At 39.6% G+C, this 15,706-nt stretch overlaps 2 protein-coding genes across 2 annotated transcripts; one reads left to right on the forward strand and one right to left on the reverse strand.

The window, feature by feature from the left end:
• Window positions 1–298: 298 nt before the first annotated feature.
• Window positions 299–7,487, forward strand: LOC118427494 (eukaryotic translation initiation factor 4E type 2-like). Its single transcript, XM_035837321.1, has 7 exons — window positions 299–467; window positions 1,369–1,450; window positions 1,832–1,969; window positions 4,019–4,123; window positions 4,504–4,656; window positions 4,959–5,095; window positions 5,591–7,487. The coding sequence occupies exons 1-7, from the start codon at window positions 448–450 to the stop codon at window positions 5,631–5,633; spliced, it is 678 nt and encodes a 225-aa protein (XP_035693214.1). The 5' UTR covers window positions 299–447; the 3' UTR covers window positions 5,634–7,487.
• A 1,313-nt stretch (window positions 7,488–8,800) lies between these two features.
• LOC118427533 (thioredoxin reductase-like selenoprotein T1b) lies at window positions 8,801–15,311 on the reverse strand. Its single transcript, XM_035837371.1, has 6 exons — window positions 15,111–15,311; window positions 14,107–14,248; window positions 13,569–13,664; window positions 13,226–13,313; window positions 12,441–12,574; window positions 8,801–9,585 (listed from the first exon to the last, which is right to left on the reverse strand). Exons 1-5 carry the CDS (start codon window positions 15,281–15,283, stop codon window positions 12,453–12,455), a joined length of 621 nt encoding a protein of 206 aa, XP_035693264.1. The 5' UTR covers window positions 15,284–15,311; the 3' UTR covers window positions 8,801–9,585; window positions 12,441–12,452.
• Window positions 15,312–15,706: the final 395 nt, after the last annotated feature.

A 15,706-nucleotide genomic window follows, 5' to 3' on the forward strand; every position in this document is an offset into this window, starting at 1 on the left:
ATTATTTCGTCTTCCGAAAATACATTATCTGTAGTGAAATATAAAGTAAATAATAGTAATTTTGAGGCGAATAAGTACCCATTTTATTAATAGTTTCTTCCAATCAGCTTGATCTTTATTTACTCAAAATTTCTTTTTCTGGACAAAACATTAAATTCTAAGGTATCAATTTGTCATAATATTGATGCAATCTATAAGAATAAAGCGAAATATACCATATTTTGAGCTATTTTTGCCTATTTTGTCCAATAAAAACATACTGTAGGTCAAGGGTGACAGACAACCAATGAGATGTAACGTTACAAAGCTATCTCGCTAGTTCAACGCATGCGCACTTCAGATATCAAACTTGGACGAAGGAACAGTGGCAGCTGAAAGTTTTGTGTACATAAAAAATCGCGTATATTTTTGTATATATTTGTATTTATTTGATAAAGACAGTGCAAAATGAACAACAAATTCGAAGCGTAAGTATCCATTAGCTTGTCTTTTACGTAAATGCCTTGATTGGACAGGTTTTGGTGTGTATAGTGAGACGTGTCATGTGGACACTCGCCTGTCTTGGAGAAAAATATCATCAACTCAGCTCAACCAAGCCGACCTGATGTCGTCCAAATATTCAAAAGTTATTAATGAATCACCATATTTGAACTGTATGGATCACAAGCAAATAGAATATCTAGTCGTATTTCTTTTTGGATGCGTTGCTGGTCATGCAAACGTCGCGATTGCGATTTATGATTTACAAAATGTGTAGTAAAATATTAGACTCTAGTTCCAAATCATGTTGGCTGCTAGCTGTGATGTCTCTTCTGTAAAAAAAAAAATATCACAGTACTTTCTGTCATCTTAATATTAGTGGTGTTTGATGCAAATGAGAGATGTTTTGATTAGTAAAAGTGTGTGAGGTAAAAAAATTGTTTTCCCCAATCCTTGTAGTAAGTCCTTCCAACACTAGTAGTTTTGTGTTTGTGTCATAGCAAAAATGATCTGATCCACATGTATAAGCCTTTTCATTGTTTCAATTGCACATGCTCAGGTGAAAGGTGAAGAACTCTAACTTGTAAACAGTCCTTGCCCAAACCATGCTTGATACACGTTCAGATGCATTTTGTTTATGTCTTAGGGGCCTTCAACCAAAGGCATTTTTTTTTCAGTTGATGGATCCTTCTTGTTCCAATTTTAACATAAACATTTGCCCACAATGCACGCACATGAACAAGGAACATGATTATCAGCAGGCTCTTCTTTTAAGTTACCTCCGACTTAAGATGGTTTGTATGTAGAGACCAGACTGACAGAACTGTTTCACTGTTATACATGATACAACATTTTCCTAACTCTGAGTCTGATGTTTCTCTGCTGCAGATTGAAAGACGATGACAGCGGAGAAGATAAAGATGAGGACAAGGATGAGAATGGGGAGAGTAGAAGACAGCAAAGCCCCAGAGTTAGTTACACTTTGTTGAGATATTAGCATACATATATTCTGTAAATGAAATCTTTCTTGTTATTCTGAATAACCCTAGTTTTAAAATTACCTCTTGGATGAAGACTTAAAAGAAATTCACTTGGAAAAATGACTACGATCCTTTCAGTAATTTTAACTTCAGACTTGAGAGTGCTGACTTTCCTAGAGTATATATTTGCTTACGAGAAAATGTCCCAGCATGTACATGCATACTAACACAGATGTAGTCATTTGGTTTATTCTATCAATTTATTGTGGGAGTTTGTTTGTATGTACCAACTTCAATTTGCAGTGTTAAAGAAATCTACAGACAATCAAATATCAAGACAAGTAACAAGTCTTCTGAATTCTTCTTTCCAGCCAATCCAGAAGGCTGGCCCAGGAGAACACCCACTCCAGTTCAACTATTCCATATGGTTCTCAAGACGGTCTCCTGGAAAACAGCAGAACTCCACAAACTACGAACAGAATATTAAACTAGTCGGGACTTTTGCCTCAGTAAGTAGTATATGTGGGCATGTGTAGGTCACAGTAGAGATTGGAATCGCAAAACTACCGAAGTCACGGGTTCCTCTCTCAGCACTCGGTGTCTAGTGCGGAAGGGGCCTTCCGCACTAGAAGTCTAGTGCCGAAGTTACGTCCGCACTAGGTGTCCAGTGGTGAGTCAACTTCAGCACTGAAAACCCCGATTCACCACTAGAAACCGAGTGCTGAGACTACCTTCCGCACTAGAAAACGAGTGACGACAAATATTCCGCACTAGATAACGAGTGACGACAAACATTCCGCTCTAGAAAACGAGTGACGACAAATATTCCGCACAGGAAAACCAGTGACGACAAATATTCCGCACTTGAAACTGAGTGCTGACAGCCAGCCTCCGTTACGTTATTTACAGTTCCGGGCAGTTAAAGGTGGTACACATATATAAAAGAAGTGTAACAAAACGTTCACCTTGAGCCTGAGAAAGCTGCGTATGGGAGGAAATATCCGTGTCGGGTTTTCAAAGAACAGTACATATCAATTATCTTTCTTATTTAGACATTAATTTCTTTCGTGACCAAAGTAGAACTGTCTAAACTGTCTGTATCCACCACGCAATGATGCATGCGAACGATTGATTGAAAGTAGTCTGCAACTCAAACACGACAAAGGGAGCTGTAACGTTAATGTATTGTATTAGCATTTTATCTTCGTGAAATTTAGAAAAAGGGAACGAAGCTGACACACTGTTGACATGAGGTCATCATAGTACATAACACTATATACATGTAGGATGTAGCGTATGATACACACATGCTGTTTGAGTTCCGACAGAGACAAGACTAAGCCAAAATTGATTTTAAAATACTGAGTTTACAAGTGACCGTCCGAAGGTGAGTAGGCGCTGCTGCATGTCAACTATGTTTTTGAGTAACGATTTGGACGCGAGCACTGGAAACCCAGTGCTGACGGTCTTAAAATGATAGTAGCACTCGGCTTCTAGTGCCGAAGTGGTCTTAGCACTCGGCCTCTAGTGCCGAAAAGTCACCGAGCACTAGAAATCCCAGTGCGGAACCCGTGACTTAGGTAGATCGGCACTGGGTTATCCAGTGCTCAATGACCTCCGCACTGGGTAACCAGTGCTGAACGACCTTTGAACCACCCTTCCGCACTAGAAACCGAGTGCTGAGCGGAGATCAGCACTAGAAACCGAGTGCTGAGCGGAGTTCGGCACTAGAAACCGAGTGCTGGGCGGAGTTCGGCACTGGAAAACGAGTGCCGAGACAAGGTGTAGCTCTGGAATTCCAGTGCTGACGGGTCTTCAGCACTCGAACAAAGCCGTTCCGCACTGGAATTCCTGTGCGGAAGTTTCTTCCGCACTGGGCCCCGAGTGCCGATGCCATTTTCTCCACGTATTCCGCACTGGGCGGCCAGTGCGGAACCCGTGACTTCGGTATACTTGCATTGGAATCCCAAAGATTGGAATTCTAAAAGGACAGTCTTTGATAAAATTTTGAACCAGTCTGGGAGAGGGAAATGAGCTCTCATGTATCACTAACTCATAATGGTTGTTTGCAATGCAAATATAGCTTATTTGGATATCAATTACATTTACATGCCACCATTATGAGTTAAAAATGGCCACTTTGCAATGCAAATTTAGTGGATTTACACATCAGTCTCATTTACATAGAGCCATTGTGAGTTAGTGACTCAGTCAATGTTCTTTCCAGTTCTCAGGGAAAGAGAGAAAGAATGATATATTATGAACAGTTGGCATTGTTTTTTTTGGCATTGTTTTTTTTATTTCAATTTATTCTTGTGAAATATGACATTAGTTATCTGTTTTCCAATCCTTTTTTTTCAATCTACAGCATGTATGTGCTCGTTTTTTTACAGCTGCTCTGCCTGATTTACAGTATGGTCAAAAACTTTTTTGGCGAAATGGCTGAAAATTCTTGCACGTGCAGATGTTATCCTTATGATCAAATCAACATGGCCTTACAACAAAGATGTAAATTTTTGAGAGTGAGAAATAAGTGTTGCTGCCTGTATCCCCTCTAGGTGGAGCAGTTTTGGAGGTTCTACAGCCACATGGTTCGACCAGGAGACCTGTCAGGCCACAGCGACTTCCATCTCTTCAAGGAAGGGATTAAGCCTATGTGGGAGGTACATGCACATATGGTTATCCTAAACTTACATGCCAAAATGATTGTATTATACCACATTCATGGCTGCAAGGCTTTTGGACAGGTATGCGTCCATGCAGCACTGATATCAAAATAACAAGAAATTGGACCCACTAGATGCTTGCCCTTACAGATTAAGTATAAAATTCTGATTAACAAGGGATGCTACTAGGTCACTTGTGGTGGCAGTCTTCAACTGGGACCTTGTTAACGGTAATTTTTTGTAAATGGTTGAACACTTAGATAGAGTTCACTACCTTTCGACAGTGACTGAAGGATCTTTAGGTGTTCTAGTAGATGTGCTTATGTTTGAAAGAATTAAACATAGATTTTGTAATTGTGCTAATCCAACTTCTCCAGGATGAAGCTAACAAAGATGGTGGAAAGTGGATTGTTCGTCTACGGAAGGGCCTGGCCTCGCGCTGCTGGGAGAACCTGATCCTCGCAATGCTAGGGGAACAGTTCATGGTGGGGGAGGAGATCTGTGGGGCTGTCATCTCCATACGCTTCCAGGTCAGTACTGAAACACTTCCAGGTCAGTAGGGAAACACTTCCAGGTCAGGGGGGAACAGTTCATGGTGGGGGAGGAGATCTGTGGGGCAGTCATCTCCATACGCTTCCAGGTCAGTAGGGAAACACTTCCGGGTCAGGGAAGAACACTATGGGTCAGGGAAGAAACACTTCCAGGTCAGGAAAGGAACATGGTTTTGTGTCCTTGCTTCTTTTGAAATGGTTATATTTGCAACCTTTGAATGTTATGTGTGAAATGATATAACTGAAACATTCTCCCAAACCATTTTTTACCAACATTTCAGGAGGATATTGTTTCTGTGTGGAACAAGACAGCCTCAGACCATGCAACAACAACGCGTATTCGAGACACCCTGCGCCGGGTGTTGAACCTTCCTCCAAACACTATTATGGAGTACAAGGCCCATCAAGACAGCCTAAAGTAAGCAAGTCTCTTTTTGGTAACGTCTCTGGGGTGGAGCCTTTTTATGCTTAAAAGTTTCTTATCAGAAAACTACATGTACGAGTCTTCATAGAACTGTAGCATCTATAAGCATCCTAATTGACTGGGATTTTCAAAGAGAATTTTACGTTTCAGTTGCCTGACAACAATCATACATATAAGGATGTGAACAAATACCTGTACATGAAAACAGATACATGAATCTGGGTAGGCTTGTTCAGTGTGTCTTTAAGAATGGGAAAGACAGTCACATGGAACCTGAATCCCTATTATGTTTTTAAAAAAACAGCTTGATTTCAAAACTTTTCATCGAGTCATAGATGAGTAAGCAACATGTCAATATATAATTTCTTACTAGTCTGTAGTGTAACATCTTTATATACTTTGTTGCTGTGGATTGTGTAACGCAAAAGCTGCTAGAAATGTCATTACAGTCTGTCATGTTGTTGTTTTGTTTTGTTTGTTAACTCACAGGGACAACTCCAGCTTCCGTAACACCGATGTGTTCATGAGATGAAGCCATGTGCGTCCACCCCCCACCCCCGGTCTGTAAGGTCCTGGTCACATCATCACAACAACATCACTGTGTAATTTTTGTATCATCAACAGCTACTCAATAAGACCTTGTAACATTGGCGTTTATCGGCAGGATGTTCGAGATCTGTCAAACTGTGAGGATGTGCATGTGCGTACCCCTCGAAGGCTTGGACATGGAAAGGTGTACCATTCTCTAATGTCCTGAATGTAAAATCATCAGGCAGTTAGCTTAGGAAATGTTGTTCCTTTTATGTGTAGACTTCATGAAAGGTGGTCAAGTCTTTTGGTACTATGATCAGAGAGCCTTTTCTGTAATGATTGGGTATAAAACCAAAATGCCTGCTGTCAATGTTGTCCGTTTCATTTCCAATAATCGACATGGACGCAATGTTGTATTAGATTACTCATGAATATTAAAATGAGTATTAAAGGAAATAACTGTGACTTACAAAGTGACAAATGTTAAGGGTTCCCTTGTGTTGACACAGTTCTATGTGTCTATGTGCATTATAAGTACCATGACGCTAAAATACAAACCATTGGTACAAATCTTGGTCGATCATGCAGAAGTCAACACCAAACAGACACAGAACATTGGTAGAACTGGTATCTGAAAAATCTTGTTGCCTTTCTTCTCAATCCTGAAAATAATAAATAATGTTTGTGAATAACAAGATTCTTCATAATCATACACAACCAATTGTTTTATTCAACTAACGTTACAGTGACTGTCACCTTCCTCGGCACAATTCTGACTGGTTCACATTGCACTGCTGTGTTGCTGCTTACAAGTGTGGTCCCAAATGTAGGTAGTTTACATTGCAGTCCCAAGCATAAAGGAGTGTGTTATGTGTATGTATATCTGTCACGTTTGGGACAGCATTTGTAGCAGCGACACCTATGCTGTAGTGCAATGTGAACCAATCAGATTTGCACTAGATAGACCAAAACATCGATAGAATAAAACACTTAGTTGTGAACAAGGAATCTAGTTATTCAGTGACTTACCACATTAGCGAAACTGTTCAAGAAATCAAATATGGTTTGTGAACTTTTAGAAGGAATGGTGTAAGGAGACCATCTTCTGTTGTTGGTTTTGGTTAAATTCCTAGTATGATAGGAATGGTTTAACTGTACCATTTTATTTAAATTTGGAATATTTTTAGCCTTGGATTTACTGTTTCTAGCTTGTGTTCCCTTCAGGAAGGTAACAACCATTGCAGACTCAAGCTGGAAATGACTGAATACTAGTAAAAAATTTGTATCCTGTTTGGCAATCCCATAAAAAAAGTGTCCCTTCCAAAGGAAAAGAAATGGCTCCTGTGGTATCAAAAGTCCTGATGTAGCACCCATCAATACAGACTGTGCTTGAACAAAAGTTCCTGTTTTACTGTATCCTTAGAACTGTTTGTTCCCATCCTATCCTACCAGTGTTAATTGATAGCCATGAATCGCCGGCGTGTTCAGGAGTTTCTGTAACATTCCCTGAGTGCTGCTAGGTTTCTTTTACCCTGGGAAAACCAGACTCCAAAGAGGCATCGCTGAAAGGGTTACCAATCCTTAGTACACGCGCGCGCACAACTATACGCCAGCCCCACTTAATGTCGGCCACCAACTATCGGGCGTATAGTTGCGGGCGCGCATGTTCTGAGGATCAGTAACTCTTTCCGTGTCACCTCTTAGGAGTTCGGTTTTCCCAGGGTAGGTTTCCGTAGAAGATCTAGGGGTCACACAAGGTCAGTTGGACAGATCCCAGGGGAGCACATGGCTGATGCATGTATCCTTGTACATTATTAAGAAAAAAAGTGCTCATATCACCAATAAAAGTGTGAAAGTTAAAACCTGTGTTGTGCTATTTCCTCTTATGGTCTCATTCATGTGTATTACTTTCAGTACATGTGTAGGTACCCTAAAAGAGTGCTGTGCCCAAAACTAAATGGCTGCATGGACGCATGTTTTTTAGCTGTGGGAGATTCCCTTTCAGCCAGCTCAACTGACCTCAAATGTTAGATTTGTGAAAGTTTGTATGTAACTGAAGAAATTAGCAGGTAATGTTTGGCAACCGTGCGCAATGTCGGAGGTACACAGTTCTGAGAGGTGCGTTTGTACACCAACAGCGAAAAATTGCCTCTTGCAGGGAGTGACAAAGTGTAGTTTGTAATTGCTATAAACATATGGCAATTTTTTATCATGATATAGGGAAAATGTGCTCAACAAAGTGAATGATATGGGGAATACCGGGGTATACCAGAAAAGTGAGTAGAGACAAATCTAGAACAGACTTAAGACCAGGACAATCTTAATACTGTCACATTTAAAAGAATTACATGCAAGCGACATATATAAATATACATTAGTTACACATATGATTACAATGTACACAATATAGTAACTTTCCCAGATACGGTACTTAAATCCAAGCTTTAATACAGTTAGGATATCCTCAGTCAGAGAAACGTGTACGTATCATAGCTGTAAGTTGCATAATGTGCCTTTAAAAAATGAAGAAAAACTTTCTTAAATGGTGTCAGCACAGATTACAAAGCTGGGAGTAAAATCCCATGTATACTGGTACAACGTATTCACAGATTTTGTACGGTAATATGCACAAAATGGTTGATGTATTAACTGGTATGTCACACATTTGAAAGCAGCTTCATATAACAACAACCATTGAACACTTCCAATTTACATACAGAACATTTTTGCTATACACCTGATGACCGGTACATGTACCACATTGCACAGTGATTTGTTATTCTGTACCTACAACTGCTTAATGTTGTATATTAAAAGGAGAGCCAAAAAATTAATGTTCAAAATGGAAGAAAATTACTGTAACTGAAATATCTGAAGTTTGCACTGGAGGGAAAACCTTGTTAAGAAAGGTGTTAAAATTTGCCCTGACAAATCCTATAGCCACTGAAGAAGTTGCACACAATGAAAATGGTTTGTCAGGCTGTAAAAGTTTTAAACTGGAACTATGCGGCTCCAGGTGTCTTACTGAGGGACTGCAGTGTCAGTGACTGATAGATGTCAGTTATCTAAGGAATGAGTCCACTTTACTATATAATTTCTGAAGTGTTATGGAATTTGAAATATTTACATCTGCTTGAATCTAAAGGTAAACAGCAGATGTACCAAATATAAATGCTCACACACATAATATTTTGAAATGTATCAGTTTTCGAGTCTTGGAGAACCCTGTAATACTGCTTTCAGCTTTCATTTAATTTACTTGATACAGGTATTCATAAGTTCATAACACATACATTTTAGTTCAGAAAGAAGTCCAGGGAAGCCACTGATACAACATGTAAGAAGATCCACATATCATTATCTGTGCTTTCTTTGGGTTAACAGTTTTTCCAGGCAGATGAGTGCAAGCATAATTATCTTATGAGACAAACATAAAAAACAAACATGTTAGAGAGAAATCTACAAATCTGTCTGTAAATGCACTCTTCAACATTACATACTTTAAACTGCATTATTAAACATGACCATATCCCTGTATTCCCATACCTGCAAGTAGTTTCTGGCAATACTCTTAACTCATTCCCTAAAATCAGAAAAAAATTCAGAACCCTGGCCTCAGTTCATACAGTGTACACTAACATCACAAATTTACCTTAATCCCTGCAATATCCTACCTAGCTACAAATTTTCTGCTATTGTTTTTAAACTACAATGTATCTAAACTACAATATCGAGATCCAACAGACAATAAAAATCCCTAAGAAATCATGTAAAATCTATATGCTAAATGTATGTAATCCTTGTGCACCACACCCCATAGTTTCCAACCCTGGAGACTCTAGCCATCCAACCCCAGCCCACAGGTTAACTGCTTTCAGCTGAGGTTTTCATAAATGGTCCCAGCGCCTTCCACTATGGAGACATCAGTCGCACAAAGGAGGGGGGAAGAGAAGCTGAAACACAAAATAACATAATGGTTAGGACTCTCACTTTGGCTAAGGGTATACATTTTGTATTTCTATCTTCTTTAACCAAGCAATCGTTAACTAGCCTGGGTACCATCTGGATAGTGGTTTGCTCCAACGTTTATTATAAGCTATTTACAGCTTTAAACTGAAGTCTATCGGTAAAAAGAGGAAAAGATGTAAAGTCAAAACACATCACACCAACAACCTTATTCGTTGATTCAAACAAAAGAACTGGGCAAAGAGTTGAACAGCTGTCCGGACTTTTAACAGCAGGATACAACAAGCTTGTCTTTGGTTCTTTGTCATCATGGATGCGGAAGCAGTCACAGCGGCTATAGCGCTCAACAAGCAATCGATTTTGAATGCGGTTTCCGTCATGATGGATGAAAAGTTGGGTGACCTGAAGAGGGTGAACGAAGACCTGGCTGAGAAGCAAGTACAACAGCTGAAGACGATGAAGTCGGACTCAGAGCCCAAGATTAAGAGAATGGCCTATCAAGATCAATTTGACTTCACACAGCAGTTGAAGGAAAAGCTGGTGGAAGCAAAGACGGAGGTGCAGGGAGGGAAGACAGAGAGAGCGCTACAGGCACTGGCAGAAGGTGAGGAGTTGATTTCTTTCAGGCAAAAATGTATCCTTATGGGGGATAAACCTGAAGCCGGCTGGCTTACAGTTGAAGAATACAAAAAGAACGAATTGGCTGACAACTCAGATGTTGAGAAACGTATGTTTAAAGCTGAGATGAGAGCAAAGAAAGCCAAGAAGGAGAACGAGGAAAAGCGGAGGAAAGCCGGGAAAGCAAAACGTTCTTTTGACAAGAGTTTTCAACCACCAATTAGGTTTTACGGTAACGCTGCATCTTCCGTCACTAGCACTAAGAAGCCGGGCAACTGTTTTGCCTGCGGGGAGGAAGGGCACTGGAGGGGTATGTGCCCCATGTTGAGCGGCTTCAGGCAGAAGGGGCAGCAGTTCGACACCATGGCCAGCAAGAAACTTTAATTGAATTTTGTTTTCGTACATTTTCATTTTCAGACTTCCCTCATGCAGAGTGACTGAATTGTCAGGGACAGAGTGACTTCGTTGGAGACATCCCAGGAATTTCTTCTTTGAGGAAATTCATGAATTTGAAAGATTTTGAGTTCCAAGAAGGAGATCCAGATATCAGCGTCAGAGGGAGACTGAAAAGAAACATTGAATTTTGGCAGAACGCTGGTGCACCTGAGTTTATTTTGGACACTGTTAGACATGGTTATAGATTACCGTTGATGCATTTACCACATTCTAGAGTTTTGCATAATAATGCTAGTGCGAAGGCTAATCATGATTTTGTTTCCAATGCAGTGTCTGAGCTATTGAAACTAGGATGTGTGGAGGAAGTAGACACGTGTCCATTTGTATGTAATCCGCTTTCAGTAGCAACACAGTCTAGTGGTAAAAAGAGATTCTGGATTTAAGGTATGTTAATTTATTTCTGTATAAGCACAAATTCAAATGTGAAGATCTGCGCCTTGTAGCAAAAGAGTTCAGGAAAGGAGAGTTTATGTTTACCTTCGATTTGAAATCGGGTTACCATCATCTAGACATATTCAAAGATCATAGGAAGTATCTAGGTTTTGCTTGGAAATTTACTGGAAAGATTAAATATTTTGTTTTCTGTGTTCTTCCTTTTGGTTTATCAAGTGCTCCCTTCATTTTTACAAAGCTTCTGAAACCAATTGTAACAAAATGGAGGAGAGAAGGTATTTCAATCTTTGTTTATTTGGATGACGGCATTGGGAAAGGGCAAGATTTGCATGACACTACAATGATTGCTGAACATGTTTGCTCTGATATTTTGAAATTTGTGTTGGTGTTTCATTGTGTGTATGAGAAGTGTATGAACGCATCGAGAGGTAGTTGTGTGCAGGAGTGATGCAGAAAGTGTTTTTACTTCAATAGGAAGCAGGCTTAATAAAAATTCTGACTGGAAGCTCTGTGACTCCACTGCTAACATGCTCACCACAAAAAAGCCTAAGGTCGGCAGGTTTTCCTAGGGTACATAGGGAAAAGAGAAACAAAACATTTTTTTCCTAGGCCTTATGAGTGGTAGACCATACTGACCATGTAACACATCTAGACTGTGAAGGTTTGCTTCATGTTGCTGTTGATATAAATGTATGTACCCGTGGTAGACCATACTGACCTATAACACATCTAGACTGTGAAGGTTTGCTTCATGTTGCTGTTGATATAAATGTATGTACCAATGGTAGACCATACTGACCATGTAACACATCTAGACTGTGAAGGTTTGCTTCATGTTGCTGTTGATATAAATGTATGTACGAGTGGTAGACCATACTGACCATGTAACACAACTAGACTGTGAAGGTTTGCTTCATGTTGCTGTTGATATAAATGTATGTACCAGTGGTAGACCATACTGACCATGTAACACATCTAGACTGTGAAGGTTTGCTTCATGTTGCTGTTGATATAAATGTATGTACCAGTGGTAGACCATACTAACCATGTAACACATCTAGACTGTGAAGGTTTGCTTCATGTTGCTGTTGATATAAATGTATGTACCAGTGGTAGACCATACTAACCATGTAACACATCTAGACTGTGAAGGTTTGCTTCATGTTGCTGTTGATATAAATGTATGTACCAGTGGTAGACCATACTGACTGTGACACATCTAGACTGTGAAGGTTTGCTTCATGTTGCTGTTGATATAAATGTATGTACCAGTGGTAGACCATACTAACCATGTAACACATCTAGACTGTGAAGGTTTGCTTCATGTTGCTGTTGATATAAATGTATGTACCAGTGAGTGGTAGACCATACTGACCATATAACACATCTAGACTGTGAAGGTTTGCTTCATGTTGCTGTTGAAGAGTTTCATCTGGTTGTCTATAATCTGGAACAGCTCCTGGCCGGCAGGGACGCGGCCGGACTGAAGCTTGGACCAGATCGGAACATCTGAAAAATAAACACAAACAACGGTTCAAAACATGATGATGATCTGTATCAGTATCTATATCTATACAGCCGGTATGACTGCCCTTTGGCAAAACACACCAGCTTCGCAGGCACGCGGCGCGACAGCAGCTGGTTTGATTACACTGAACGATCCATCACACCTAACTTTTGCACATCTATCTGCAAGTGTTCTTTTAAACTATCCAGAGAAGATGCCCCTGCTGTGCTTGGTGATAACAAATTCCATTCTACAAAAGTTCTGAGAAAATACAACTTTTTGCACACATCAATCCTAGGTTGGTAACTCTGGTATTTGATGTTTTCAGTTTTTCACAAAAGAGAAAATACTTCCATTGTTTTCTTCTTACCTATCAAAACATACTTCCATACGATATTATTTTGTTACTTTGTTCATTCCTTCAGACCTTAATAGTGCCCAGTGGCACATATTGGAGCAGTTTCCTTGCTGTTTCAGAAGCAGGGTAAAGCTACCAGTTGAGCTACAGGGACATCCCAAAAGATGGCTATATCATTTCACAAATATTACTTAGCAGTTCTGATCTGTACTGCAATGTTTAACATACTAGAAATTACAAAAAAAGCTGAAGAAGATATCCACTTTTCAATCAAGCATATCTGCAAATTACTTACCATTAAATGTAATTTCAAATGCCCCTGTTGACATAAGTTGCCCTTCCACAGCATTGGAGATGAAGAAAACCATCATACAGGCATAGATCTGAAACAGACATGGTAAAAGTATTGAAAACTGAAATACTATGCAATCTTTAAAATATATACTTTATATCCATGTGTTCCCTCTTAAACCCAATAACCCAGAATCTAGCGTTAGCTTTCAGAGTAGACACCTGCTATACTGTTTGAACCGCTTATGTTACCTGAAATTAACTCAAGGTCAAGAAGTTGCAATAAACTTATTATTGTTTTCCTATCACAGCTTATATTACAGTCTAGATAAAGAAGCTGAACCAACCTTGTTTTCCAGTGCCCAAGTCCAGGCGTTTGGTGTGTCCATGTTGAGCTGGGAGAAGATGTTCTTTCCACTTACTATGCAGCCAATCACAACAAACTACAGGAAAGTAAAAAAACATAAATTAATCACTTATCAGAGTCTGTACTACTACACGTACTAGTAGCCTATTTAGGTGTTTAAGGCAACCTAAGCAACACTACAGCATTAAAAGTGAAAATCTGTATGAAATTGCACAATATTCCCACAACCACATCATTATTTCATACATAGAGCGGTTAAAAACGGAGCAGAAACAGGCCCCGCCTGGATTCCCTAAATATTGTAACCTACAAAAATTAAGCCTTTATTCAGACAGTAACTGTTTTCTGTCGACAATGTTCGGTAAGTTCTGGCCGCACACAGAAAGGTCACAGTAAACCACGTGACGACTCGTCAGATCGGGTCGGGAGGAGGTCAGGAGAGGTCTGAAGGTTCTGGTATTTTGGACCTGTACCTAATTGATTGTACCGGTACCAGCTCTAACTATGATTCATCTCACCTTGAAGATAGAGAGGAAGCCTGCCAGGTACTGCCTGTAGGCTGGAGGTGGATAATTAGCGCCCTCTATCCTCAGCTCTGGGTAGTTCTGCTGGATGGCCTGGGCATACTGCTGGAAAGCATTCTTGTACCCTCAGGAATAGCTGGAACAAATCAAACACATTTAATAGATCAAACTCATTTCTTGTTCCAAAAATAATTTTATCAGGTTGGTGAAATATAGGATATTATGTAGCTGATGTAGGTGGCCCTTTTGCGGTGAGAACACAATCCAAAACATGTCTAAGTTTATATCCCCTCTTATCCCGAGACTGTGTATAGTGTATTATAAAAGTCAGAGTGAGAAGAGACTGTGTACAGTGTGTAATAAACGTCAGAGCGAAGTACCATCCGGAATTCAGGATGGTACCCAAGCTACTGTGTTTCTGTGCTGTTATCATAATTTTACGAAATGATCTAATGTTGTTATATCAAGCATGAGCTGCAGATTGTTATTAAAAAGAACAACCATAGATTTACACAAGAACAATAGTAATGAATATTTTCAATTTTAACATACCAACAAATGTAACGTTACATGTTCATGAACTGTGTTTCTGTGTTGTTATCATAATTCTACAAATAATCTATGATATATCAACATTTATATTTTGGATATTCAAAATAACAGAATAAATGTCCAGTTGATACATAGATTAGCATGATTAGATTTACATGTAAATTGTGATGACTCATGACCATTTCCAGCATAATTTAGTTGTGCATGATTGTGTAATCAGCACAAAACTAGACATTTATGCTCATATTATACGCAAATTTCGCTCTAGATGTACGGCTTATTAACACACATACTTTTGTATTTTATGTGCTAAATATGGTGTTATTCTTACCGCTCAAAAGCAAGAAATTACCATTTTTTGGGATGAGGAAATTAGACAGCGTCGCATACCCCCCCCCCCCCCCCCCACTTTTGCTTAGCATATGACGATGACATACTTTACTTACCAAAATGTAAACTTTAGGACGGGATTTGTCCCTTGGAAGTGCTTCAGCTTTCCTACGGGTTCGTTATCTTCGTCTGCGGCTACGTTACCTAGTGCGGACATGTCTCTCCACGTCACAAAACTGACGAAGAGAGCCAGGCCGGCCAAGAACACAACCTGGGTTGGTTCCGCCATCTTCACTATCCCACAATACAACACGCCCGGGGTCAATGACCTTACGGCCATCCATCACAGTCGAAGTGCAGATGAGATCTATAGATCAATCAATCAATTAATCAATCAATCGACCAATGAATCAATCAATCTTTAAGAAATGAGATTGAAGGTGAACGGCACTCTATCATGGATTGTTCACAATAGGATGATAAATCCACAAATAGAGCTGTTCACATTTCTTGCTTTTTATTTAAAAGAATTCAAAACATTCCATCCTAAAGATAACTTAAACGTTATGTGTAAGATTAGGCCACAGCAAGTAAATTTTATGGATGACATCATATATATACGTTCATCAATTTTCGCTTTTTCAGAAAAAAAAAGCAGAAAAAAAATTCTTCTTTGGAGACGGTGAACATGACGAAAAATTACCAAGTTAGC

This window comes from Branchiostoma floridae, chromosome 12 (genome assembly GCF_000003815.2).
Source record: "Branchiostoma floridae strain S238N-H82 chromosome 12, Bfl_VNyyK, whole genome shotgun sequence".
In the NCBI taxonomy this organism is placed as follows: domain Eukaryota; kingdom Metazoa; phylum Chordata; class Leptocardii; order Amphioxiformes; family Branchiostomatidae; genus Branchiostoma; species Branchiostoma floridae.

Excerpts from the sequence above, each read along its gene's own strand:
- LOC118427494 (XM_035837321.1), top strand. The coding sequence starts at position 448 with ATGAACAACAAATTCGAAGC. Across the intron at positions 1,451-1,831 it reads GAAGACAGCAAAGCCCCAGA|CCAATCCAGAAGGCTGGCCC; the intron begins GTTAGTTACACT and ends TCTTCTTTCCAG. Across the intron at positions 1,970-4,018 it reads TAGTCGGGACTTTTGCCTCA|GTGGAGCAGTTTTGGAGGTT; the intron begins GTAAGTAGTATA and ends TATCCCCTCTAG.